The 27921-nt window shown below is 42.5% G+C and overlaps 1 protein-coding gene across 1 annotated transcript; it reads left to right on the top strand.

Moving 5' to 3' along the window:
• The first annotated feature begins 77 nt into the window (after positions 1-77).
• On the top strand, positions 78-27454 carry LOC121584785 (neuronal calcium sensor 1-like). Its single transcript, XM_041900897.2, has 9 exons — positions 78-174; positions 3370-4633; positions 15993-16017; positions 21247-21385; positions 23060-23138; positions 23586-23674; positions 23786-23863; positions 24575-24688; positions 26823-27454. The coding sequence occupies exons 2-8, from the start codon at positions 4570-4572 to the stop codon at positions 24671-24673; spliced, it is 573 nt and encodes a 190-aa protein (XP_041756831.1). The 5' UTR covers positions 78-174; positions 3370-4569; the 3' UTR covers positions 24674-24688; positions 26823-27454.
• The last annotated feature ends 467 nt before the right edge of the window (positions 27455-27921 follow it).

Genomic DNA, 27921 nt, shown 5'->3' with positions numbered 1-27921 from the left:
AAAGGGTTAATAGCAAATTGTGCCCTGTGGTTCGGACTGCGATGTTCTGAATCGAGCTGATGCCTATGCGAGCGAGCGGCAGGAAACGCGCGCTCTTGTACAGAAGCCTCGCGGGAAAGAGGATAATTCGTCCATTTACAGTAGTCAGTTCCGAATGCCAGCCTGAAAATGAAGGTGAGTGTTTCAAAAGAAAGCTGTCATGTCTGTTACAAGGGTAATATTTGTCATAGCTTGGACGGTGAAAGTCGCTTGAGAAGTAACCGAATGACCGGTACAAAGCGAAGAGCTCAGTGGCTCAGCTTTCCTTCACGGTCGCCGTATTTGTAAACTGTGTTGCTAAGCAATAGTGCTGGAACCGTCTCTGCAACCGGTACTTTTGCACCACCTGGAAAGGAAAGTTAAATAATGCACAGAGCCCAATAAAAGTTTCACAGATTTTGGCCTTCTCTTTCCTTATTGATTTGTTATTAAGTTATTTTGTTGTAAGAAACATCACCCAGCCTACGTATAGTGGAAATATTGTAGTAAATTCAAACCAAAATGCATGAGGTTTGTTCAACGAGGAGTACAATTATATCTAATTGAGGTTTTATTTTATTTTAACCTTGCAGAATTGATTGTTTTTGGATAACTTACATGCTACATTGAATGACCTACAGGAGGGTATTATTGATCCAATTTATGTAGTATTTGCAAGAGCAGCCCTGTATTGTGAGGGCTGCATACAGGAGCAGGGCATGTCTCACCCCAGTGAAAGTCAAGCAAGTTGCTCTTAGTCTTTGCTGCTTTTCCGTTTAAATGTATCCCCACACCAGTGGGTCACCAGTGATTTATGTTAATGTGAGCCTTGGTGTAATTGGTTAAAGACACACCCCAGCTATTTTTGAACTTTTCCTGTTGAAAACAGTATTTTATTTTTAGCAGACACTCTTATCCAGAGCAATTAGGGTTAAGTGCTTTGGTTAAGAGCACATCGACAGATTTTTCACCTAGTCAGCTCGGGGATTAGAACCAGCGACCTTTCGGTTACTGGCACAACACTCTTACCCACTAAGCTACCTGCCGCCCAGTAGCCCAAGTATAAATTAATGTACTTAAGGGTAAAAAAAATGTTTTACACAAAATAGTGTTTTTTAGACACAACTCCAAACTTCAAGGAATAGGCCATTCAATTAGTTGGTCTGATGTGATGTCATCAGCCTCCCCCCTTGCTTGCAGGAACAATAGAGGACGAAAGATACGTCGACCACGTATTGATATGTGCCTTTTAAGTAAATCCGGTGATACATTAGATGAAAAGCAGACTAGAGTAGGACTTTAAGACTTGGGGTGAGCAGAATCAACAACCTCTTCATCATTCAAAACAGTTGCTTTGTGAGAAGGTGTTAAAGTTCACAGTTAGCCAGTGTTATGTACAGTTGAAGTCAGAAGTTTACATACACTTAGGTTGGAGTCATTAAAACTCGTTTTTCAACCACTCCACAAATTTATTGTTAACAAACTATAGTTTTGGCAAGTCGGTTAGGACATCTACTTTGCATGACACAAGTAATTTTTCCAACAATTTTATTTCACTTATAATTCACTGTATCACAATTCCAGTGGGTCAGAAGTTTACATACACTAAGTTGACTGTGCCTTTAAACAGCTTGGAAAATTCCAGAAAATGATGTCATGGCTTTATAAGCTTCTGATAGGCTAATTGACATCATTTGAGTCAATTGGAGGTGTACCTGTGGATGTATTTCAAGGCCTACCTTCAAACTCAGTGCCTCTTTGCTTGACATCATGGGAAAATCAAAAGAAATCAGCCAAGATCTCAGAAATAAGATTGTAGACCTCCACAAGTCTGGTTCATCCTTGGGAGCTATTTCCAAACGCCTGAAGGTACCACGTTCATCTGTACAAACAATAGTACGCAAGTATAAACACCATGGGACCACGCAGCCGTCATACCGCTCAGGAAGGAGACGTGTTCTGTCTCCTAGAGATGAACGTACTTTGGTGCAAAAAGTGCAAATCAATCCCAGAACAACAGCAAAGGACATTGTGAAGATGCTGGAGGAAACAGGTACAAAAGTATCTATATCCACAGTAAAACGAGTCCTATATCGACATAACCTGAAAGGCCGCTCAGCAAGGAAGAAGCCACTGCTCCAAAACCGCCATAAAACAGCCAGACTACGGTTTTGAACTGCACATTGGGACAAAGATCGTACTTTTTGGAGAAATGTCCTCTGGTCTGATGAAACAAAAATAGAACTGTTTGACCATAATGACCATCATTATGTTTGGAGGAAAAAGGGGTATGCTTGCAAGCCGAAGAACACCATCCCAACCGTGAAGCACGGGGGTGGCAACATCATGCTGTGGGGGTGCTTTGCTGCAGGAGGGACTGGTGCACTTCACAAAATAGATGGCATCATGAGGAAGGAAAATTATATGGATATATTGAAGCAACATCTCAAGACATCAGTCAGGAAGTTAAAGCTTGGTCGCAAATGGGTCTTCCAAATGGACAATGACCCCAAGCATACTACCAAAGTTGTGGCAAAATGGCTTAAGGACAACAAAGTCAAGGTATTGGAGTGGCCGTCACAAAGCCCTGACCTCAATCCTAAAGAAAATTTGTGGGCAGAACTGAAAAAGCGTGTGCGAGCAAGGAGGCCTACAAACCTGACTCAGTTACACCAGCTCTGTCAGGGGGAATGGGCCAAAATTCACCCAACCTATTGTGGGAAGAGTGTGGAAGGCTACCCAAAATGTTTGACCCAAGTTAAACAATTTAAAGGCAATGCTACCAAATACTAATTGAGTGTATGTACACTTCTGACCCACTGGGAATGTGATGAAATAAATAAAAGCTGAAATAAATAATTCTCTCTACTATTATTCTGACATTTCACATTCTTAAAATAAAGTGGTGATCCTAACTGACCTAAGACAGGGAATTTTTGCTAGGATTAAATGTCAGGAATTGTGAAAAACTGAGTTTAAATGTATTTGGCTAAGGTCGTTGTAAACTTCCGACTTCAACTGTAAATGCAGGCTGAAAAGTACCCAGGACCTGGTCTTGGCCCAAAAACAGGGCAGTTCTGTCGTAGCCATGCCCCAGTGATACGCGGGTGCCAGTCCACGTAAATGGAAACAGAAGAGTCTTTTGGGTAAAACACCGGGGTAAATCCTCAGTGGAAACTCGGCAACAGTGAGTGCTTGAGGAGAACAAGTGCTCAGCATTTGACACAGACGAGTGCTCCTGTCATTGGTGTGGAGTGGGTGAGATCCCAGGGATTAAGGAGAGCTGATGTTCACAGTAGTCTGGCCCTCCTGGCACTGCCCTGACCTTCAAACTGCTGTTTGTTTTCACAGTGTCTGGGTTAACTGGGACCACAGAGCTGAGCAAACACAAGGATGATTACCACCACCACAGTTACAAGCATGGAGAAGACAGTCCTGGCCAGGAACGGAACAAACACATAGGCATAGATCCTATTACTTACTGAGATAAGGTGCCGTAGTGTCCTGTCCTGTACTGAGGCTCAGCCAGCTGCTGAGGTTAAGCATCAATGAATGCCACCTCAGGCCTTTGATACAGATACATTCCATTATCCATCTCCTGTCCGCTGTGAGAGGCTGAAATCATTAGGCTACCCTGTGCCACCGTGAGGCCAGGCAGTAGGGAAAATTATGAGTCAGAATGGAGGAGAAAAGTGAACTGTCACTCTGTAAATTCCTCAGGCTGGGAACACACTGGGAAAACCGCCTTAGTCGTTGATTCAAAGAACTGGGACATTTCCATTTTCTCTCTCATTTCGGTATTTTGCATTTTAAATGACAGTTTTAAGTCACAGAGACCTTTTGACTTTGTATTTTCTGCTGCTGTGTCTGAAGGATGCCCTGCTGGGATCTGAGTTCAAGCTGGGGGTGTAATTGAAAAGGGAGTGCATTTGAGGCTGAACCCTGTTCATTGTATTTTAGTTTACCCACCCCCTTATCTCAGCTATCAAGAGGGAGGATTATCTTGTAAGTTACCCGAAACCACAGAGACAGTGGTGGGAAAAAAGGGTGGGAGAGAGAGAAAGGAGGAAAAGGAGGGGTGAGAGGAACAGTGAGCAGAATGTGAGGGAGTGAGCGTACACAAAACCCAAACACTGGGTGACTCCTGTAACCAAGGACGAAGGTAGCAACGCATCACAACGCCACTCTCGCCCACTGAACATTCTAAAGAAAGGAGAGGCGAACACTCAGACTCAGATAGTCAGCAGTCTCCCATTATTCAGTCCTTAGCCCCTTGGGTTGGAGTGGCTGCCCTGGAGGGCTGAAGTCTTGACACATCCAGAGTGGACTGCACTGAACACAAGCCTGATATGGGTGGATTGAGTTCGATCCTCTTCCAGAGTTGACTGTTTCAGTGGTATAATTGTATTGCTTTCCTCAACTGGCCCATATTTGCATCTGTTTGACCAGCGAGGACTGGACTGAGAGGGGTGTTCAGTCAGTGTGTGTCAAGGTGGAGCTGGAGGAGGCGTGGAGGAGTAATCCAAGGCAGTAAGGAGAAAGGTGCAGACCATGGGCAAGTCAAACAGCAAGCTCAAGCAGGAGGTGGTGGAAGAACTGACCAGGAAGACCTACTGTGAGTAGCCTTCTCGCTTTTTTCTGTTCTCTCTTTTCAACTGGACAGATCAGACATGGATTGTAGAAAATGCTAATATGTTATGTGGGGATCACAAATCATTGTAACATGCAATAACTAATCCTATTTAGGCTAATACCCATAACAGCACTCTAATAGCAGTGACCCAAGACAGATCTATAATAGTTTTATGATGAGCAACAGTGAATAAAAATAGTACTAAATATGTGCCTCATATGAACTGGTTTGCATGTAGCCTGTGTAAGACATCTACGCCTCTGTTTCTCTTAATCCTCAGAAACAACAGCACAAATTAAATGTTAGCTCCTCGGTGGATATAGCCTTCATATTTTTGCATAAATACTTATATGGTGTCACAAATTGTGATTGGTTTAGGTCTGGAAATGGTCCTAATCAGCATCTTTGGAACACTCCACTGGGAAGGAGAGATCTATGAAAATGCTGATGGGGGTTAAGACTTTGGATCAGCAATCACACTGGTGTTTTGCCAAAGATAGCAAATATGGGCTTGCTGGAGCCTTCATACATTTCCATAAGTATGCACATTTAGGCGAAGTGTTTTGAAAGGTCTTTAAGATGCAGGCAAAATAACAATATTTTCATTGTTGGCAATACATCACTTAACCTTTGTAAGCAAAGTGGACTGGAGGCATTTGCAGAAATAACAAGAATCGAATTATGTTAATTAGGCCTAAACTCTCTAATCACAGAATTCATGCATCCACATTCATAGCCATATAATCCAAGCCATCCATTGTGCATAAAAACAATTATATTTTGTTGTTTAGTACTTAACAGACTAGAGTTTAACTAACTGTTCAAATGTGTTGCCCTCACAGTATCTAGTCTAGTGGATGGCTAGTCTGTAGCATAGCATGCCAGGTGTTGGGTGGGAGTTGACAGCCAATGGCTGCCTAATGACAGTGTTTTTCACACGGTGGGCTTCACCGCACCACAACCAGGGAAGGCTGCTGTGAAAGGAAATTGCAGTGGTGAGGAAGATTGGGCTTCGTGCTGGGATGTGCTGTTTGCTGCTGTCCTTTAGCCAGCTCTCTTTCCTGTTTTCTCCCTCTTCTAATTCTCTCTCTCTCTCTCTCTCTCTCTCTCTCTCTCTCTCTCTCTCTCTCTCTCTCTCTCTCTCTCTCTCTCGCTCTCTACATCCCCTGATTGCCCTCTTTGAGCAGGGAATGAACTAGTATAATTAGGATCTTATCTGCTTAGCTTTGCTCAGAGGGGCACCCAGCCTTTTCTCCCAGCATGCCCACTCCCTTACCCCGCTCTTGTCTAACTTAGACCCCTTATCATTTCTCTCCTCATTCTGTCTCCTTCCCTCCTCTTTCTGGTTCCTCTTCTCCCTATCCTGTTGAGAAGCTTAAATATCCTTCCTCTGACTTATAGCATTTACATACATTTGAGTCATTTCGCAGACACTCTTATCCAGAGCGACTTACAGTTAGTGCATTCATCTTAAGATAGCTAGGGACAACCACATATCACAGTCATAATAAGTACATTTTTCTTCAATAAAGTAGCTATCAGCAATGTCAGGCTAGGAAGGGGGGGGGGAAGTAACTAAAACATTTTTTGGGGGGGTCAGGGTGAGCTGGGGGTGTGTGCTGTGGGATTATTTAATATACTCATTGAAGAAGTAGGGTTTCAGATGTTTTCGGAAGATGGGCAGGCACTTTCTTCCTTTCCCATAGGAAGTTGTTTTCAGTGATCAATTTTGAGCTCAGGAAGTTGTAGGCCTGCTTTCAGTGCCATAATAAAAGATTAAAAGAAGCTGCCTTACCCTCCCATCCTGTCCAAGGCACACACCCAATTTAGAGGATGAGCACCGTCTGTGCATTAGCGAAATTTAGGGATGCAGTTCTGCTGATTTTTTATTTTGCATCCAAGGTACTTTGACAGCCAGTCAATTAAATCTCATATGCAACTTTTGTACTCTTATTGCCAACATCAGTTTGATCCAATGCCAAGTTTGAGACATTCTCTTTTGACACTTCAAAGTATTAGCCTATCTATAATGATACCAGTCTTACAGGTTTGGTTGTGCAGGACAGAAAGCAGAGAGATGTCCTGTGCTTGCCTTCTGTCACTATTAGCTATTGCAATTTGCCACTATAACAAGCATTTTATATAGCATTTTATGGCTAAAGACATAGTATACCCATATTTTAATGTAGAGGGCCACAGTTTAGCTTACTGTACCTAAAACCGAACAAGCTAAATGGTTTCCCAAATGACTGGTCTGATATCATGTGACTTGAGGATGTAATAGGTGTTTTTGTTAGCTGTCAGACTCAGCTCAGAGGTTGATACTGACAGAGTGCAAGCTGGATGTGTGTGAGCAGGCCCTGCAGGGCAAGGGAGCTGAGCTGCTAGCCCTGGCCTCACTGCTTTCCTCCCTCCTCATAGGCTGATTATATTACTGCCCATTGCCTTTGACTGAGTTACGTAATAAAACTTGATTTTATTTGACGCCATTTACTTTTGAGGCCAATGTAATGGTAGCTTGGCTTGCCTGACAGTCGTAAGATTGACTCTGTCATTTCTAAATGTGTCACATGACGATTGTCTGTGAAGCACTGAGCAAGGCATAGTGAAGCAGGGATGAACATGTCTCTACACTGCACTTATACTAAATGCACCAGTCAGTCACCATACTTGATGAAATAATAACAATATTGTAACCAGTCTGTTGGAGAGAAAGAATAGCCTGGCTTGTGGCTGCGACCATGATATCACTTTCATTTTTTACCTTGCTTGCAATATTCCTGTAAGCTGTCACTACATAATATGGAAGTTCTTGTGACCACTGCTCTCAGAACAGGTGCGTTGACCAAAATGTAATAGAATTCCAAAATTCTATTACATACCTGGTCCTCACAACAACAACAAAAACATTCAAGGTTTCTTTTTAGTATTTATTTCATGGTAGATAGACAAAAATATCGGCCTTCGTCAGTGTCATCAGCTTCTCCTCTGAAGGTATGCTTCTTTATTGTGGGCTTGTTCAGGGTAACGAGCGACAGGTGCATTCGTATGTGCGCTCCTGGAACAGACACACACATCAATAATGCATCTCAAATATACAATACAATACACATGAAGTAAATAGATATTAAATACTAACCTTGAATCTCTTTTTGAGAGCAGACCAGCTACTACATAATATAGAACACTGAACAAGGTCTAGACCTAGGTTATGTCTTGTTCTAAATATAGAGTCTTCAATCTATTGTTTATCGTGTTTCTCACTAGTATCAGGATGTGGCCATTCTTTCTGTAATGGACACAATGATGCAGCACTGACTCATAGACAGTGTCTGGATGTTAGAATTAATGATGATTTTCTCTCATGCTGGTTGAAGGCTCTCCAAATTCCTCCCAAAATAAATGCTTTCTTAATCTCTGCACTCTGCTCAGACTCATTTCCTGTTCTTTTACACTGGAGACACACTTATTTCTGAAAGCCTGGCACACACAGGCCTAGGCTATAGCCCAGCTTCACTGATGTAGGCTTTAATAGAGTATTACAGTCAGGAATGTCTGTCTCAAATTGACAAAACACTGCTAACATTGTCAACGTCACTTATCTACCTAAATTAACTACCTTGTTATCAAGAAAAGAGCCCATGAAAACAACACTGCAACAGGCACTGTATAAATAGCCTACCATTTTCTGCACATACAGTGAGAAGCTAATAAAATGTTTTTATTTTAACTGCTTAGCATTGAAATGGCACTGTCTAGGTTGCTGTTAATGAAAGAGGAAAATAAAGAGTTTATATTTTGGCCTTTAAAATTAGGCATTCTTTTCCAAAAGGATATTTGATTGAGCGTGTAGGAGGAAAGGTAGACACCTACTCTCATTTATTCATCATCCCTCTCCCTTTCCATTGGGAACTCACATTCAGACAGTCACTGACATGAGCTACAGTGGGGAAAAAAAGTATTTAGTCAGCCACCAATTGTGCAAGTTCTCCCACTTAAAAAGATGAGAGAGGCCTGTAATTTTCATCATAGGTACACGTCAACTATGACAGACAAAATGAGAAAAAGAAATCCAGAAAATCACATTGTAGGATTTTAATGAATTTATTTGCAAATTATGGTGGAAAATAAGTATTTGGTCAATAACAAAAGTTTCTCAATACTTTGTTATATACCCTTTGTTGGCAATGACACAGGTCAAACGTTTTCTGTAAGTCTTCACAAGGTTTTCACACACTGTTGCTGGTATTTTGGCCCATTCCTCCATGCAGATCTCCTCTAGAGCAGTGATGTTTTGGGGCTGTCGCTGGGCAACACAGACTTTCAACTCCCTCCAAAGATTTTCTATGGGGTTGAGATCTGGAGACTGGCTAGGCCACTCCAGGACCTTGAAATGCTTCTTACGAAGCCACTCCTTCGTTGCCCGGGCGGTGTGTTTGGGATCATTGTCATGCTGAAAGACCCAGCCACGTTTCATCTTCAATGCCCTTGCTGATGGAAGGAGGTTTTCACTCAAAATCTCACGATACATGGCCCCATTCATTCTTTCCTTTACACGGATCAGTCGTCCTGGTCCCTTTGCAGAAAAACAGCCCCAAAGCATGATGTTTCCACCCCCATGCTTCACAGTAGGTATGGTGTTCTTTGGATGCAACTCAGCATTCTTTTCCTCCAAACACGACGAGTTGAGTTTTTACCAAAAAGTTCTATTTTGGTTTCATCTGACCATATGACATTCTCCCAATCCTCTTCTGGATCATCCAAATGCACTCTAGCATACTTCAGATGGGCCTGGACATGTACTGGCTTAAGCAGGGGGACACGTCTGGCACTGCAGGATTTGAGTCCCTGGCGGCGTAGTGTGTTACTGATGGTAGGCTTTGTTACTTTGGTCCCAGCTCTCTGCAGGTCATTCACTAGGTCCCCCCGTGTGGTTCTGGGATTTTTGCTCACCGTTCTTGTGATCATTTTGACCCCACGGGGTGAGATCTTGCGTGGAGCCCCAGATCGAGGGAGATTATCAGTGGTCTTGTATGTCTTCCATTTCCTAATAATTGCTCCCACAGTTGATTTCTTCAAACCAAGCTGCTTACCTATTGCAGATTCAGATAACAAGTTCAAACAGGTGCCATTAATACAGGTAACGAGTGGAGGACAGAGGAGCCTCTTAAAGAAGAAGTTACTGGTCTGTGAGAGCCAGAAATCTTGCTTGTTTGTAGGTGACCAAATACTTATTTTCCACCATAACTTGCAAATAAATTCATTAAAAATCCTGCAATGTGATTTTCTGGATTTTTTTTTCTCAATTTGTCTGTCATAGTTGACGTGTACCTATGATGAAAATGACAGGCCTCTCTCATCTTTTTAAGTGGGAGAACTTGCACAATTGGTGGCTGACTAAATACTTTTTTCCCCCACTGTATATACTTGAAAGTTACAGGTATTCCTGGACATGACCTTTGCACATTTAGGGCTCTATTGCAATTTCGACCTGCAATTTTCAAACCCTAGCGCCAGGACTGGTAATTGATTTGTCTTATATGAGCTTGCGCTGAGGTTGGAGGGGTAGCAATATCTGAGGTGTGTCCTTAAAAACCCTCCTCACAATGAAGGCTGCTTTTTTGTCCTGCACAATGCATTCGCCAAGTAGTCAAGACTATCGATAAAGGATTTGGCTCGAGACCGCTTTGTAATATATCTTAATCACCAAAGCTTTATTAAAAGATCAAGAGCAAAACAGTAAGGGGACATCCCCTTTTTATCTATGTAGGCTTTACATTATTTTAGCCAGCTCCTGTTATTATTTTGGATGAGGATAAAAAAATACTTCCATGTACTGTAGGCTATATGCCCATCATGGAACGAGAGATGAGCTAATTGGGTGACACTTGTATTTAGAAACTTTTAAGTTATTTTCCTGTAACAAAGTCCTTAGTAGGCTACCCTTACCCTTCTATAACGAAAGCTGGTTCAACAGCAATGCGTCTGGGGTCTTTCCTATCCTGGCCATGCATTCACGAAGTAGCCTAGATCCATAAAAGGTTTCTAATTGGTTGTCTACTCATGAGACTTTTGCAGTATTCACAATTAACATATGCCTACCTGCAGTGCATACTCCATTCAGCTGGTATCCATCCCCATTTCCAAAGAGCGCTTCTCATCTGGTTACCAAAGACGCGCTCCTCCAAACGTATTTAAATTATTCTGTCCTATAATTCAGTATAAACGGCAGGCGTACGCTACACTATATATACAAAATGTATAATTTATACTTTAATAACTTTGAAAAATGTATTCATATATAGTATTCATTTTTTATATCTGTGTCCATATTGTCCATGAGTTTCTAGTGGATAGACCATATGGTTAAAGAGAAAATAGCCTAATTAATGAAAAAAGCATCAAATCAACAATGGCATTATTTTCAATTAACTCTGCAACTCTTCTATTGACTTTTTCCACAACTGCCACCAGTTTGGTGCAAAAACATTTACAACAAAGACATATTCATATAGTAAAATAAATATAAAGGATATTTCATGTTGATGGTAAATTAATGTTTTATATTTAGGATGATGTTTTACAGCTTCGTCATTATACAATATATACACTACATGGCCAAAAGTATGTGGACACACCTTCAAATTTGTCGATTCGGCTATTTCAGCCACTCCCATTGCTGACAGGTGTATAAAATTGAGCACACAGCCATGCAATCTCCATAAACAAACATTGGCAGTAGAATGGCCTTACTGAAGAGCTCAGTGACTTTCAACGTGGTACCATGATAGGATGCCACCTTTTCAACAAGTCAGTTCATCAAATTTCTGCCCTGCTAGAGCTGCCCCGGTCAACTGTAAGTGCTGTTATTGTGAAGTGGAAACGTCTAGGAGCAACAACGGCTCAGCCGTGAAGTGGAAAAATAGTAGAAAATCGTCCTTCCTTGATTGCAACACTCACTACCGAGTTCTAAACTGCCTCTGGAAGCAACATCAGCACAAGAACTGTTCGTTGGGAGATTAATGAAATGGGTTTCCATGCCCAAGCAGCCGCACACAAGCCTAAGATCACCATGCGCAATGCCAAGCTGGAGTGATGTAAAGCTCGCCACCATTGGACTCTGGACCAGTGGAAATGCGCTCTCTGGAGTGATGAATCACGCTTCACCATCTGGCAGTCCGACGGAAGAATCTGGGTTTGGCGGATGCCAGGAGAATGCTACCTGCCCGAATGCATAATGCCAACTGTAAAGTTTGGTGGAGGAGGAATAATGGTCTAGGGCTGTTTTTCATGGTTCGGGCTAGGCCCCTTAGTTCCAGTGAAGGGAAATCTTAACGCTATAGCATACAATGACATTCTAGACGATTCTGTGCTTGCAGTCCCCGCAGCAATGTTCCAACATCTTTTGGAAAGCCTTCCCAGAAGAGTGGAGGCTGTTATAGCAGCAAAGGGGGGACCAACTCCATATTAATGCCCATGATTTTGGAATGAGTTGTTGGACTAGCAGGTGTCCGCATACTTTTAGTTATGTAGTGTATATTTTGCTTATTGAGAACCTACCTCACACATACAATACAATTCACGGGAGCCTAGTATGTTCTCTCTCAAAACCCAGCCATTTCGCGCTACCGCCAGTTATTGCGCTGATAATAAAGGCTGTGAAAATATAAACAATATTTCTCACCCACCCCCAGACCTATAGCACTACTTCCAGCGCTTAGATTTACCATTGCGTTAGCTTTGTTAAAATAGAGCCCTCACTGTGTAAGGTTCAGGTAATATGATAGTTGTGACTATTCAAACCCATGAATTATTCCCTCCAAAGACTGGATAAGGTCTTGAAGGATTCTATATATTAGCTTTTTTATCTAACTAAGGTTATGGTGAATACAACATTAGAACACTCATTACCAAGGCAACAGTACAGCACCACCATATCCATGTGTCAATGTGACCTGTGGCAGTGGGAACAGCAACATCTAGCCCATGAACATCTAGTTAATTGTGTTGTTTGTGGTGCCTTATTAAGAAGCATCCTGTCGGTATAGAGAATGCCCCCTGTCTGTCCTGAGGCTATGAGCAGTGTACAGTCGTGGTCAAAAGTTTTGAGAATGACAAAAGTATTGGTCTTCACAAAGTTTGCTGCTTCAGTGTTTTTAGATGTTTTTGTCCGATGTTACTATGGTATACTGAAGTATAATTACAAGCATTCCATAAGTGTCAAAGGCTTTTATTGACAATTACATTAAGTTTATACAAAGAGTCAATATTTGCAGTGTTAACCCTTATTTTTCAAGACCTCTGCAATCCACCCTGGCATGCTGTCAATTAACTTCTGGGCCACATCCTGACTGATGGCAGCCCATTTTTGCATAATCAATGCTTGGAGTTTGTCAGAATTTGTGGGTCTTTGTTTGTCCACCCGCCTCTCGAGGATTGACCACACGTTCTCAATGGGATTAAGGTCTGGGGAGTTTCCTGGCCATGGACCCAAAATGTTGATGTTTTGTTCCCCGAGCCACTTAGTTATCACTTTTGCCTTATGGCAAGGTGCTCCATCATGCTGGAAAAGGCATTGTTCGTCACCAAACTGTTCTTGGATGGTTGGGAGAAGTTTCTCTCTGAGGATGTGTTGGTACCATTCTTTATTCATGGCTGTGTTCTTAGGCAAAATTGTGAGTGAGCCCACTCCCTTGGCTGAGAAGCAACCCAACACATGAATGGTCTCAGGATGCTTTACTGTTGGCATGACACATGACTGATGGTAGCGCTCACCTTGTCTTCTCCGGACAAGCTTTTTTCCCGAATGCCCCAAACAATCGGAAATAGGATTCATCAGAGAAAATGACTTTACCACAGTCCTCAGCAGTCCAATCCCTGTACCTTTTGCAGAATATCAGTCTGTCCCTGATGTTTTTCCTGGAGAGAAATGGCTTCCTCGCTGCCCTTCTTGACACCAGGCCATCCTCCAAATGTCTTCGCCTCACTGTGCGTGCAGATGCAATCACACCTGCCTGCTGCCATTCCTGAGAAAGCTCTGCACTGGTGGTGCCCCGATCCCGCAGCTGAATCAACTTTAGGAGACGGTCCTGGCGCTTGCTGGACTTTCTTGGGCGCCCTGAAGCCTTCTTCACAACAATTGAACCTCTCTCCTTAAAGTTCTTGATGATCCGATAAATGGTTGATTTAGGTGCAATCTTACTAGCAGCAATATCCTTGCCTGTGAAGCCCTTTTTGTGCAAAGCAATGATGACGGCACGTGTTTCCTTGCAGGTAACCATGGTTAACAGAGGAAGAACAATGATTTCAAGCACCACCCTCCCTTTAATGCGTCCAGTCTGTTATTCTAACTCAATCAGCATGACAGAGTGATCTCCAGCCTTGTCCTCATCAACACTCTCACCTGTGTTAACGAGAGAATCACTGACATGATGTCAGCTGGTCCTTTTGTGGCAGGGCTGAAATGCAGTTGAAATGTTTTTTGGGGGGATTAAGTTCATTTTCATGGCAAAGAGGGACTTTGCAATTAATTGCAATTCATCTGATCACTCTTCATGACATTCTGGAGTATATGCAAATTGCCATCATAAAAACTGAGGCAGCAGGCTTTGTGAAAATTAATATTTTTGTCATTCTCAAAACTTTTGACCACGACTGTACGTTCAGAACGCCCTCACAGGACCACCAGGTTAAACTACACAGTCATTGATTTTTCCGCCCTTGTTTTAGAGAGTATGCCCCATTTAATTCAGATGGTGAAAATTGCTTTGGTTACTTTGGAGGATGGAGGGAGGAGGGAGAACCACGAGAGAGTGGTTGATACTAACGCAGATTGTGGGCATGATAACACGTCTCGATCCCCAAGCCACTCACTTTCCTCCTGCTAACCTCTCTCTGTATCTCTGTCTCTCTCTCTCCCTCTCTCCATCTGTCCATGAATCTTCTAAGTTGACCTTTGAAATAATAATAATGTGGAAGTCCTTGAGAGCAATGCAGCAGATTAGTGAATTCCATAGCTTCAGGGGTGATGAATCATTCAGTTTGTAAACAACAAAATGACTGAATTCCATTACACATTAAATAACAAAAGTACTGAATTAAATTACATATTAAACAACAAAAGTACTGAATTAAATTACACATTAAACAACAAAAGTACTGAATTAAATTACACATTAAACAACAAAAGTACTGAATTCAATTATACATTAAACAACAAAAATAATTAGGCTACATATTAAACAACAAAAGTACTGAATTCAATTACACATTATTCCTCAGGGTGGGTGCAAATTGATGATTAGAAACCCCAAAGTGGTCAGTGCAATCATAATTATACTTTTTTTGTGTGACAGTCCAACCTATGCGGTCATGTGGAACAGGTTGAGAGCTTCAAGTTCCTTGGTGTCCACATCACCAACGAACTATCATGGTCCAAACACACCAAGACAGTCGTGAAGAGGGCACGACAAAGCCTATTCCCCCTCAGGAGACTGAAAAGATTTGGAATGGGTCCTCAGATCCTCAAAGAATTATACAGCTGCACCATCGAGAGCATCCTGACTGGTTGCATCACCGCCTGGTATGGCAACTGCTTGGCCTCCGACCGCAAGGCACTACAGAGGGTAGTGCGTACGGCCCAGTACATCACTGGGGCCAAGCTTCCTGCCATCCAGGACCTCTATACCAGGCGGTGTCAGAGGAAGGCCCTCAAAATTGTCAAATACTCCAGCCACCCTAGTCATAGACTGTTCTCTCTGCTACCGCACGGCAAGCGGTACCGGAGTGCCAAGTCTAGGTCCAAAAGACTTCTCAACAGCTTCTACCCCCAAGCCATAAGACTCCTGAACAGCTAATCATGGCTACCCGGACTATTTGCACTGCCCCTCCACCCCATCTTTTTACGCTGCTGCTACTCTGTTAATTATTTATGCATAGTCACTTTAACTCTACCCACATGTACATATTACTTCAACTACCTCAACTAGCCGGTGCCCCCGCACATTGACTCTGCACCGGTACCCCCCTGTATATATAGCCTCCCTACTGTTATTTTATTTTACTTCTGCTCTTTTTTTCTCAACACTTTTTTGTTGTTTTATTCTACTTTTTTTATTTAAAATAAATGCACTGTTGGTTAAGGGCTGTAAGTAAGCATTTCACTGTAATGTCTGCACCTGTTGTATTCGGTGCATGTGGCCAATAACATTTTATTTTATTTTATTTGATGGGAATCTGTGATTTTCAACTGGCAATGGATTTTTCCAAGTCATCTAAATGGTCTGAGACATGGTACATAACTTTATTCTCTCTTACTAAAAATTCTCCTTTTTTCTTACAGTTACAGAGAAAGAGGTGCAACAGTGGTAAGTACATATGATTTTCAATGACCCTCTCCCTTTCCTGCTCTACCCTTTTCTACCCCTCTCTTCTCCCAAAAAGTCAAATAGTTCTAGTCTGCATTGGGTCTAGTGCTCAATTAGACTCTTAGAACTGTACCTGCAAATGTGGGTGAGTGACAGATTCACCTGCAACATGTGCTGTTTACTAAATTTGGCAGGTGTTCTGGTGTTAATGTCAGGTGCTCCAGGGGCCATATGCCTTGCTGAGTGGGTCCCATCTAAAGGCTGGCTGAAGCCTGCAGGCTCAGTCTGACTCAGGTCTGACTCTGGAGAGCAGGTACACTGTAACTGAGGGGTGAGCTGGCTGGGAGCTGGCTGGGCTGGAGCTTCCTGAGCAGCAGCCATACTGTGTCAAGAGTTGTTTACTCATGTCTGACTGATGCTCCAACTCTGCTCTGGTTATTAAGACCTTTCTACAGAGTGCAGGGAGCACGTCTAACGTTATATAGCCCTCTGATTAAATCCTCAATTTGATAGTTCTGTGACGCACGGATATTGCTTCTAACGTGAAATCCATGGATAAAGTATTGAAATAGGCTAGATTGTAGGGCTGGGAATTGCCAGGGACCTCACGATACGGTATTATCATGATTAGGGTTGGAAAGGGAGGGTATATTGCTGGAAACTTTAGAAGTTTATCAGTTAACTACCACAATTGTAGTAACCTTCAAGGATTTTATGTAATTTATCACAAGACATCTAGTGGCCCTTTTGGGTACTTCGTAATATCACAGGTGTCTGTAATTATCTCTGGCTCTCATGCAAAATACAGTATATAAAATAACAAAATAAGATGATAGAAAAAATATATATATTTATACACTACCGGTCAAAAGTTTTAGAACATTCAAGGGTTTTTCTTTATTTGTACTATTTTCTACATTGTAGAATAATAATAGTGAATACATCAAAACTATGAAATAACACATATGGAATCATGTAGTAACCAAAAAAGTGTTAAACAAATAAAAATGTATGTTATATTTGAGATTCTTCAAATAGCCACCCTTTGCCTTGATGACAGCTTTGCACAGAGTTGCAAAGAAAAAGCCATATCTCAGACTGGCCAATAAAAATAAAAGATTAAGATGGGCAGTCTGAGATATGGCTTTTTCTTTGCAACTCTGCCTAGAAGGTCAGCATCCCGGAGTCGCCTCTTCACTGTTGACGTTGAGACGGGTGTTTTGCAGGTACTATTTAATGAAGCTGCCAGTTGAGGACCTGTGAGGCGCCTGTTTCTCAAACTAGACACTCTAATGTATTTGTCCTCTTGCTCAGTTGTGCACTGGGGCCTCCCACTCCTCTTTCTATTCTGGTTAGAGCCAGTTTGCGCTGTTCTGTGAAGGGAGTAGTACACAGTGTTGTACGAGATCTTCAGTTTCTTGGCAATTTCTCGCATGGAATAGCCTTCATTTCTCAGAACAAGAATAGACTGACGAGTTTCAGAAGAAAGTTATTTGTTTCTGGCCATTTTGAGCCTGTAATCGAACCCACAATTGCTGATGCTCCAGATACTCAACTAGTCTCAAGAAGGCCAGTTTTATTGCTTCTTTAATCAGCACAACAGTTTTCAGCTGTGCTAACATAATTGCAAAAGGGTTTTCTAATGATCAATTAGCCTTTTAAAATGATAAACTTGGATTAGCAAACACAACGTGCCATTGGAACACAGGACTGATGGTTGCTGATAATGGGCCTCTGTACGCCCATGTAGATATTCCATTAAAAATCAGCCTTCCAGCTACAATAGCCATTACAACATGAACAATGTCTACACTGTATTTCTGATAAATTTGAAGTTATTTTAATGGACAAAAAAAATGCTTTTCTTTCGAAAACAAGGACATTTCTAAGTGACCCCAAACTTTTGAACGGTAGTGTATATATTTATATATTTTTTCAATCAATACTTGGAGTCAAATATCGATATAAAATCATCCAACTATAAATTGCAATATATGTAATTGTATTGATTTTTTGCCCCCATCACTAATAGATTGCATAGCACTACTGCATTTGAGGCTAAAGTTATTTTTTCACACATTGCCTTGGAGACAGATGAGTTCTGAAAATAGAATGACTTTTTCCTACAGAGTCAAGGATTGGTGCTATTGTTGAGGATGTGAGTATTTATAGGTACTCTTTGTCTTTGCATGCATGGCTTTCCCCCTCACAGTTTTTTGCAATTTGAAGCACACAGGGAATTGGGTCATGTCCTCTGCCATGTAATGCTATAAAACACAGCCAACTAATCTCAAAGCAAAATGATGATGTAGCTGCCTGAGTCCTACTTGGTCCTTATTCAACACTGCAAATGCTTCTGTTTTTATTCTTGTAGTAAATGAGTGGTAGAAAAGAGTTGAATACATCTTACCCCAGGCTAGATCTAGCATAAACAATAAATGATGATTTACAGTAACCTATATCACGTGCCAATGCTGCCTTTCCCTATCCATCTCACATGCCAGGTCTTTAACGCTATTTCATTGGCCTTGGCTTTGTGTCAACCTGATCCTGGCTGTAAGATAGAGAGAGGAGTCAGTGCCTCATGAGCCAGCCAGTCAGTGTGTTGATGCACTGCCCTCTCTAGTAGGGCCAGTGAGCAAGGGCCCATCCACATCCCCGTCCACACGCAGCAGCAGCAGAAAGACAACGCTTGGCTGGCTTCTCCAGCACGGGGCTACAGAGCTGACCAGTCTCAGGGGCTGCCTGGGTGCACTGGGGCAGAATAAGCCCTTGGCTGTGCACTGCAGCCAGCTAAGTCACCCTCCCTCCCATCCATTATTTTACGTAAACTTTGCATGACTCCCCACTTGAAGATCAGCCGCAGTCACCATGGTTGAGTGTGAAGGATGAGAGACAGTTTAAACAGGGGAAATGCCAGATGGTGTGTAATTAGTGGAGGAGCCACCGACAGACATGGAAGAGTTAGATAAATGCCAGTGCTGTACATTAAATGTCTCCTCCATATTGATGATATGCTAAACTATTCATGGGGAAATGTCATTAGTATGCTTAGTGCTCACCTGCAATCAATAACAGAGGCACAGAGCCAAGTATCCCTGCCAACTGGACAACAACAAGGGAAAATAGCTAAATATCCTTGTCCACAACACTGTTTATAGCCATCCACCATGATGACAGATGACAGTGTGTTGGTAGAAAGCTGCCAGTCATGTATATCCCCATGTTGGCTCGCTAACTGTGACATAATTGCACTGGTCTACTGGTGTAGGCTATCTCTATGTGAATGAGTACAATTATACTGAAAGGCCTGGGAGAAAGTGTACCACATGGGGATGTGTGAAACTCAGTCCTCAGCCTGAAATGTCCCCACTTGCGCCGCTGAATAGCTAGCTTTCTGGTGGCGCCGACTGGTAAGACGCTTCGGGAGGGCGGTCACGTCGGCTAGCAAAGCAGAGGTCCCATGTGTTTGAACCTCGGTATGAACCGAATCAGGAGGAAGCGGTACTAGTTAAGCTGGTAACGTGACGTCCGTTACACATGGTGCTGTGATATTTGGATCTCCAGTTGCACTCAGCTCAACGCTGGGGTCGCTGTGGAGTAAGTTTGGGGGGTGAATATATCACATGGGGATGTGCGAAGCTCATTCCTGAGCCTGAAGTGTCCCCACTTGCGTCACTGAATAGATAGCTTTTCGGTTGCGCCGACTGGTAAGAAACAAAGCAGAGGTCCTGGGTTCGAGCCTCGGTATGAGCCAAATCAGGAGGAAGCGGTACTCGCTAAGCAGGCAGCATGGCATCCGTTACACTACGCTATACTGTATGTGTCCATGCAGAACTCTACATATGCTACTGAGTTAGCCAGGGCCACATCAAACTAGAGAGAGCTGCGTCACATTTTGTTTAGTTAGATAGGGATCATCCTGCTTAATGTCCAATTAGTAGTCAATGACTACTAACCAACTGATTAAATCTAGAGGGCTGTGAGTTTTTGCATGAACTGTGTTTTTGCATAAGTTCCCCAATGAATCTACTGAAAATATTTACTTTTTACAGAGACAATGGAAATTTCACAAATGAGTCAGACTAAATCTATCTCACTTGAAATGGGTCATCTTGGGATTACGATGTGCTTTGTATTGCCTGCCCACTGAACGGCAATTAGACTTGATTCCTCATTGTTCTTCATTGGGTTTTAATTTCTCTGCATATCTCCACATCTGGATATGCAAATGGGAGGATTATGGTCTTCTCTTCAAACTTTTCTCAGCCTATGTTCAGTGATTCCCTGTGTCTGTCTGTCCTATTCCAGGCCATGGAGGAGTGTGTTTTATCTGTTGGGCAGATTAAAAGTATGAGTTTCAGAGTAAGGAGCCAACGGAAGGACTGAATGTAGCCCAGGATCTGTCCTGGGCTTCATCCTCCATGACTCTCAGTCTGGCCTTCATTACAGCAGATCCTCATCAGGACCAGTCTGTGTCTGTGGTGAATCACACAGAGACATGGGAAGTTATGGGAACTCACAGAAGAGCTGTCCACCTCTGAACATCACTGTCTAACATTGGTTCAGACGCCATATGGATGCACAGTCATATGGACTGATAAGTACCCTCATGCCTTAACCAGAGAAAGAGATGGAGAGAGAAATCTACACTTATCATCTCCTTAAACTAGCATACTAATCTCTGATTCATTCTTTGACTCTCCCTCTCCTTCTCCTTCTCCCTCCCTGCCTCTGTACAGACCCATTAAAGGCTTGTTATTCGACTCTGATAACACTGTTTCTTTATTGAGTTGTACAACGAGACTATCTACCTTTGATTGACTGGGAAATTGCATATGAAACATGGTTCTGTATTTAACTGTAATGTTATGTCATTCTGGATGTATCATCACCAGAGTCTAGAAGCTCACAGATTGATCTATCATTTATGCACATTAGCAAAAGTAGAGAAGAAAGTAATTTGAAGTAAACTCCCTCTGCCTATTCTATTGGATTAGATACATTATCTTATCTGCTAGCAAGACAAATAGCTTTGGGTCTAACCTTTTGATACAGCATGCTGTTTTAAACTAGATAAATGCTGGTTGCCTGTGAAGAGCTGCTTCTGAAGCATTGAACATAATTTCATATTATATTCAACAGGCTAATTGTATCCTTATCCTGTTAACCTTCTCTTGTGTTCTCTTTTCCTTCCCCTCTCATCATCATCATCATCATCTCCTGCAGGTACAAAGGCTTTATAAAGGACTGTCCAAGTGGTCAGCTGGATGCTGTGGGCTTTCAGAAGATCTACAAGCAGTTCTTCCCTTTTGGTGACCCCACCAAGTTTGCTTCTTTTGTCTTCAACGTCTTTGATGAAAACAAGGTTTTTGATTGTTGATTCCTTCATTTGTTCCTCCACAAGTACATGTGCTTTTTCTGTGATTTTAATTAGCATTTCAAAGTCACTGCAATGTTAGGAAGCAAATGCTAACATATAGTTCCAAGGATGCTGTCTCTGGTCATGGTACTGGTAGTGTCTGGTCATGGTACTGGTAGTGTCTGGTCATGGTACTGGTAGTGTCTGGTCATGGTACTGGTAGTGTCTGGTCATGGTACTGGTAGTGCCTGGTCATGGTACTGGTAGTGTCTGGTCATGGTACTGGTAGTGTCTGGTCATGTTACTGGTAGTGTCTGGTCATGGTACTGGTAGTGTCTGGTCATGGTACTGGTAGTGTCTGGTCATGGTACTGGTAGTGCCTGGTCATGGTACTGGTAGTGTCTGGTCATGGTACTGGTAGTGTCTGGTCATGGTACTGGTAGTGCAGTGTAATGGTCTCTAATTAGAGGTGGAATCCGAGCACTGAAAGGAGTACCTTCTGTGGGGCCAATCAGAGGTGAGACAGGTTGACAAAGCACAGGTGCCTGAAAATGAAAGAGAATTGGACTATGTGTTGTTAAGAACAGCCCTTCCAGGCTGGCCGATGACCCCTGGCAGCCATAGCCTGTGGGTAATGGGCTTTGTGCCATGGAAATCACACACACACTGGTTCTGCTGTTTATTAATGGGCTTCATTTGTGCTAGGCACCCTGTAGTTAGAGAACACATTGGTCTTAATAGTGGGGTCAGACTCTCTGAATAGGAGCAGTGAGTGACTTCATCTCAGGGTTACTATCCTATCCAAGGTGTCAATTTTCAGGCTTTACTAGGAGCAGCTCTTGTCACAGATATTCTGCTTTAGAGAATGAATAGCAAAATACTATGCACTATTAAAGAATACATTAGTGCAAGTCTGGTAGAGCTGAATGAGCTTTGATTTCAGAACCATCAAGAGAGCTGAATTTGCAGCCAGTCTCTTTGTTAGTGCTGCTTTATGATTCCATTTTGGACTTGACCACTATCTCTTATTGGCAGACATTTCCATGTACTGCACAAAGTGAACCCTCGCAGCAGTAAGCTGCAGACCACCGATTTGCCCCCAATTTTTGGAAGGTAATTGGAAATTCTTCTGAGTGCTGTGGCAGGATGCTGTGAGGGAATCCAAGAAAGCTGGAGCGAAATAAAACTGTCTGGAGAATGCTTTTACCCTGTAGGACAGAGGGAGAAACCGGTGATGTCCATTTCAGATGTATAATCGATGTGAAAGCTGTGAAATGTATTTGGCTCTAATATACAATGGTTCTATGAGTGTGTAATAACTTTCAAAATATCGTACAGCATGCATCCAACTCGCTAATGACCAGCGATGACATGCTTTAGCCTCGGGGGAGAGCCAGGTGCAGTGCAGAAATAGCAGCAGACACGGAGCACAAGTCTGTCCCACTTTTCAGCAGTAGACCAAACAAAGTGTTTTGGGGTGTTAGTGTGAAAGAAGATATTCATTGTCTCTCTCTCGCTCTCTGCCTCTCTCTCTATCTCTATTATCCCCCCTCTCTCTCTTTCTCTCTCTCTCTCTATCTTTCTCTCGCTGCCTGTCTCCCACCCCTCTCTCTCTCTTTCTCTCTCTCTATCTCTGCCTGTCTATCTGTCTCCCCCCCCTCTCTCTCTGTCATTGAATAGGATGGACGCATAGAGTTCTCGGAGTTCATCCAGGCCCTGTCGGTGACTTCTCGGGGGACGCTGGACGAGAAGCTCAGATGTAAGGAGAGATGACCCCTTCACATTAGGCAGTGACCCCCTGATGCACTTTGACACTTCAGTGACAGGACCTGGCTCTTTGTGATCCTATTGTTATGCGTGAACAAAACAAAGAGCTTGACAGGCTCACAGAAGACTACAAATAAGAGATAGTTAGGCATGGTAGTGCATTAACTTAAATGGTGTTGCCTACTGTGTGAGCCCTGGGTTTGGATATTTGGGGAAAATGGCTCTGACTATGCAGGGGTTCATTCCATCTCAAAACCCTCATCCCACTCCACTCCCCCACACACAGCCACTCATTTTCAATCTGATTTACAAGCATACAATACATTAGTAAAACATAAAGGCTGCATACACTCATCCACCCCATCTGCACAATCTCAAAACAACTTTATTGACAGTCAATACTGGCCATTCACCATTTGTTCTTTTGCTGTCTTTACAGGGGCTTTCAAATTGTATGATCTTGATAACGATGGCTACATCACACGAGACGAGATGTTAAACATCGTAGATGCCATATATCTGATGGTGGTAAGTTATACAATACTAAAATGTTCCAATGTCAAAGGGTAATGGTAGCATTCACATACAGTGTTTTACATTGACATGTATATTGACAGTATGTTTGCCTTTGTGTTCCAGGGGAACACTGTAGAGTTACCAGAAGAAGAGAATACACCTGAGAAGAGAGTGGACCGTATTTTTGCCATGATGGACAAGGTATATCTCTATTCCACAAATAAAACACTGTAGTAACCCAAAACCACCACCATGGGTTATGATATCATTATGTAACTATGTGTTGACTTTTGGTATGTTGGTAGCTATTTTGCATTTTGTTGTACATCTTATAGATCACTTTGTTTTTCAAGTAAGTGGCAGTACTATTGTAATGCACTGCCTAGCAAAATCAACAGAAAAGACTGAATGTGGATTGTGTTCTTACTGTTGTCCCTGTGCTGTAGTGCAGTGAGGCGGGGCGTGTAGTTTAGCCTCTTAGCCAGAGCCATCCCAGTGTCACTAACACTGCCTGCGGTCTATAAACACCAAAGTTACCCCCTCACCACCACAGCCCAGTGCTAATGCCCAGTCAGCTCACTCAGGCCCTCCTCGTCCTCGGCTTAGTGAAAGATGAGCCTGCTTGGGCGTGTGTGTCAGTTCCATACCCGGTGCCAGAATAAGCCGATAGGATTGGCTTCAGAGCACAGCAGCAGTGCTCAGTCATTTATATGGGCGGAGGGAAGATAGCTGACCATCCAAGTGTACTGAACTAGATCAGCCAAGCCGTTTAGAACAGGCTCTGGTACATTACTCAGGATTTGTTTGAGAGACACTTTTGCCCCCTGCTGGTAAGATAGAGTAAAAGTAGCCTGATCTGCGATACAGCTGCAGTTCCATTGCACTGTCTCTTCTCCTGTGTTCCTATTCCAGAATGCTGATGGCAAGTTGACCCTGCAGGAGTTTCAGGAGGGTTCCAAGGCAGACCCCTCCATTGTGCAGGCACTGTCACTGTACGATGGGCTGGTATAGGGCATAAAGTGTTTGGTGAGTAGAGCAGTGAAAACCTGTATATGTATGAATACGTACACTACCGGTCAAACGTTTTAGAACACCTACTCATTCAAGGGTTTTTCTTTATTTTTACTATTTTCTACATTGTAGAATGATAGTGAAGACATCAAAACTATGAAATAACACATATGGAATCATGTAGTAACCACAAAAGTGTTAAACAAATCAAAAAATGTTATATTTGAGATTCTTCAAATAGCCACCCTTTGCCTTGATGACAGCTTTGCACACTCTTGGCATTCTCTCAACCAGCTTCATGAGGTAGTCACCTGGAATGCATTTCAATTAACAGGTGTGCCTTCTTAAAAGTTAATTTGTGGAATTTCTTTCCTTCTTAATGCGTTTGAGCCAATCAGTTGTGATGTGACAAGGTAGGGGGGTATACAGAAGATAGCCCTATTTGGTAAAAGACCAAGTCCATATTATGGCAAGAACAGCTCAAATAAGCAAAGAGAAACAACAGTCCGTCATTACTTTAAGACATGAAGGTCAGTCAATACGGAACATTTCAAGAACTTTGAAAGTTTCTTCAAGTGCAGTCGCAAAAACCATGAAGCGCTATGATGAACCTGGCTCTCATGAGGACCGCCACAGGAATGAAAGACCCAGAGTTACCTCTGCTGCAGAGGATAAGTTCATCAGTTACCAGCCTCAGAAATTGCAGCCCAAATAAATGCTTCACAGAGTTCAAGTCACAGACACATCTCAACATCAACTGTTCAGAGGGGACTGTGTGAATCAGGCCTTCATGGTCGAATTGCTGCAAAGAAACCACTACTAAAGGACACCAATAAGAAGAAGAGACTTGCTTGGGCCAAGAAACATGGGCAATGGACATTAGACCGGTGGAAATCTGTCCTTTGGTCTGGAGTCCAAATTTGAGATTTTTGGTTCCAACCGCAGTGTCTTTGTGAGACGCGGAGGTGTTATAGTGTGGGGGTGCTTTCCTGGTGACACTGTCTGTGATTTATTTCGAATTCAAGGCACACTTAACCAGCATGGCTACCACAGCATTCTGCAGTGATATGCCATCCCATCTGGTTTGGGCTTTGTGGGACAATCATTTGTTTTTCAACAGGACAATGACCCAACACACCTCCAGGCTGTGTAAAGGCTATTTGAAGGAGAGTGATGGAGTGCTGCATCAGATGACCTGGCCTCCACAATCCCCCGACCTCAACCAAATTGAGATGGTTTGGGATGAGTCGGACCGCAGAGTGAAGGAAAAGCAGCCAACAAGTGCTCAGCATATGTGGGAACTCCTTCAAGACTGTTCCAGGTGAAGCTCGTTGAGAGAATGCCAAGAGTGTGCAAAGTTGTCATCAAGGCAAAGGGTGGCTATTTGAAGAATCTCAAATATAAAATATATTTTGATTTGTTTAACACTTTTTTGATTACTACATGATTCCATATGTGTTATTTCATAGTTTTGATGTCTTCACTATTATTCTACAATGTAGAAAATAGTAAAAATAAAGAAAAACCCTTGAATGAGTAGGTGTTCTAAAACTTTTGACAGGTAGTGTATGTATGTGTCTTTCGGAGGGGTTGGAAGTGATCTTAATCTCTTTATCTTAATCATGCAGCACCCCAGTGATGGAAATGTCATATGGTTGTACATATCATACAATCAAAATATTTTTTTTAATAATTAGAGAAACTATGAATTGTGTGGGCAATTGATCTGTTTGAGGATTACATTATAGTATAGTGGTCAGAGACTCGCATGGTCTTAAAACAATGCACAGCGGCCATTGTCAGACCACAGTTTGTCCTTATGCATTATTCAAGTAACCTCTGCTGATTGCTGCAGATCAAACAGCCTTGCAGTGCTCAGAGAGGAGAGAGGGCAGTTAGCTGGTCTCCTCCCTCTATCTAATGTATTCCACTGCCCATTATTACCAATTGTAGCTGACGTCCTGCTCAACATGTGACAGAGTGTTTGAGCGCAATATAGACAGATACATGGGGCCTCTTGGGTTTAAAGTAGCCTTGCATTTACTTGTTATAGAGTTCAGGGTCCCTTATTGTCAATAGGATATTGCACTGTTTGTTTCCATGTCTGATTTCATTGCCACATTGAACTCAATAGTGATTATTATTACAGATTCCCAGATGAATCTAACACAGTGCCATCACACCTGCTATGAGAAGAAGCATCTACAAACATCAACATCCCTCCATGCACCATCCAGAAGGAGACATAGGAGGGTGAGGAGGAGGGCAAGGACTTGTGTAATACTGTCCTCAATTGCACATATTAATCTCCACTCTAAGCATTGAAAACAACTATGAGCCCTCTCATATTACAACATGTAAAATAAAACAAGAACAAGACGGTAAGAGACACTGAATGTATACATGCCAGGAATGAAGTTGTTGATGGTATATATCTGTGGACTTCATTCAAGAACTCAAACAAGGGATGGACAGCACTGAAGAACAGCTTCAGAGAGAGTGTAAAGGTTGTTTTCCCCTGTGGACTATACTGGAGGATACCCCTTGAGGTGTGTGTGAACTGTGAACAGCGCTCAACAGAGCCATAGTGGTGTGGCTGACACATGGAGAGCTGTCACATGGCTACCTGAAAGACTACAGCGGGAGACATCAGCAGGCACTGATTTGAGAGTGTGGAGAGAGATCAACTTATTTATAAACCCATGTATATATGATATATAGTATACACTGAGTGTACAAAACATTAGGAACACCTTCCTAATATTGAGTTGCACCCCTTTTGCCATCAGAACAGCCTCAATTCTGTTGAGCATGAAAAACCCAGCAGCGTTGCAGTACAACCATACCCCATTCAAAGGCACTTAAATATCTTGTTTTGCCCATTCACTCTCTGAATGGCACACATACTAAATTAATGTATCAATTGTCTCAAGGCTTTAAAATCCTTCTTTGACCTGTCTCCTTCCCTTCATCTACACCGATTGAAGTGGATTTAACAAGTGACATCAATAAGGGATCATAGCTTTCACCTGAATTCACCTGGTCAGTCTGTCATGGAAAGAGCGGGTGTTCCTAATGTTTTGTACACTCAGTGTAAATAGGTGTGTAACGTTTAATATTTGTTGCTTTTGTTGGAGTGCTGTTCATTCACATGAAATGAAGCTTAAGGGTTTTTTAAAATCTGAATTTTAAATGGAATGCCTTTTTTTCATCCTGCTTCAAGAACAAACCGCTTCCTTCTGAGGAGA

This window comes from Coregonus clupeaformis, chromosome 16, assembly GCF_020615455.1.
Source record: "Coregonus clupeaformis isolate EN_2021a chromosome 16, ASM2061545v1, whole genome shotgun sequence".
Taxonomy (NCBI): domain Eukaryota; kingdom Metazoa; phylum Chordata; class Actinopteri; order Salmoniformes; family Salmonidae; genus Coregonus; species Coregonus clupeaformis.
Note: the sequence above shows the minus strand (reverse complement) of the source record. Positions and strands in the feature narration are given on the sequence as shown.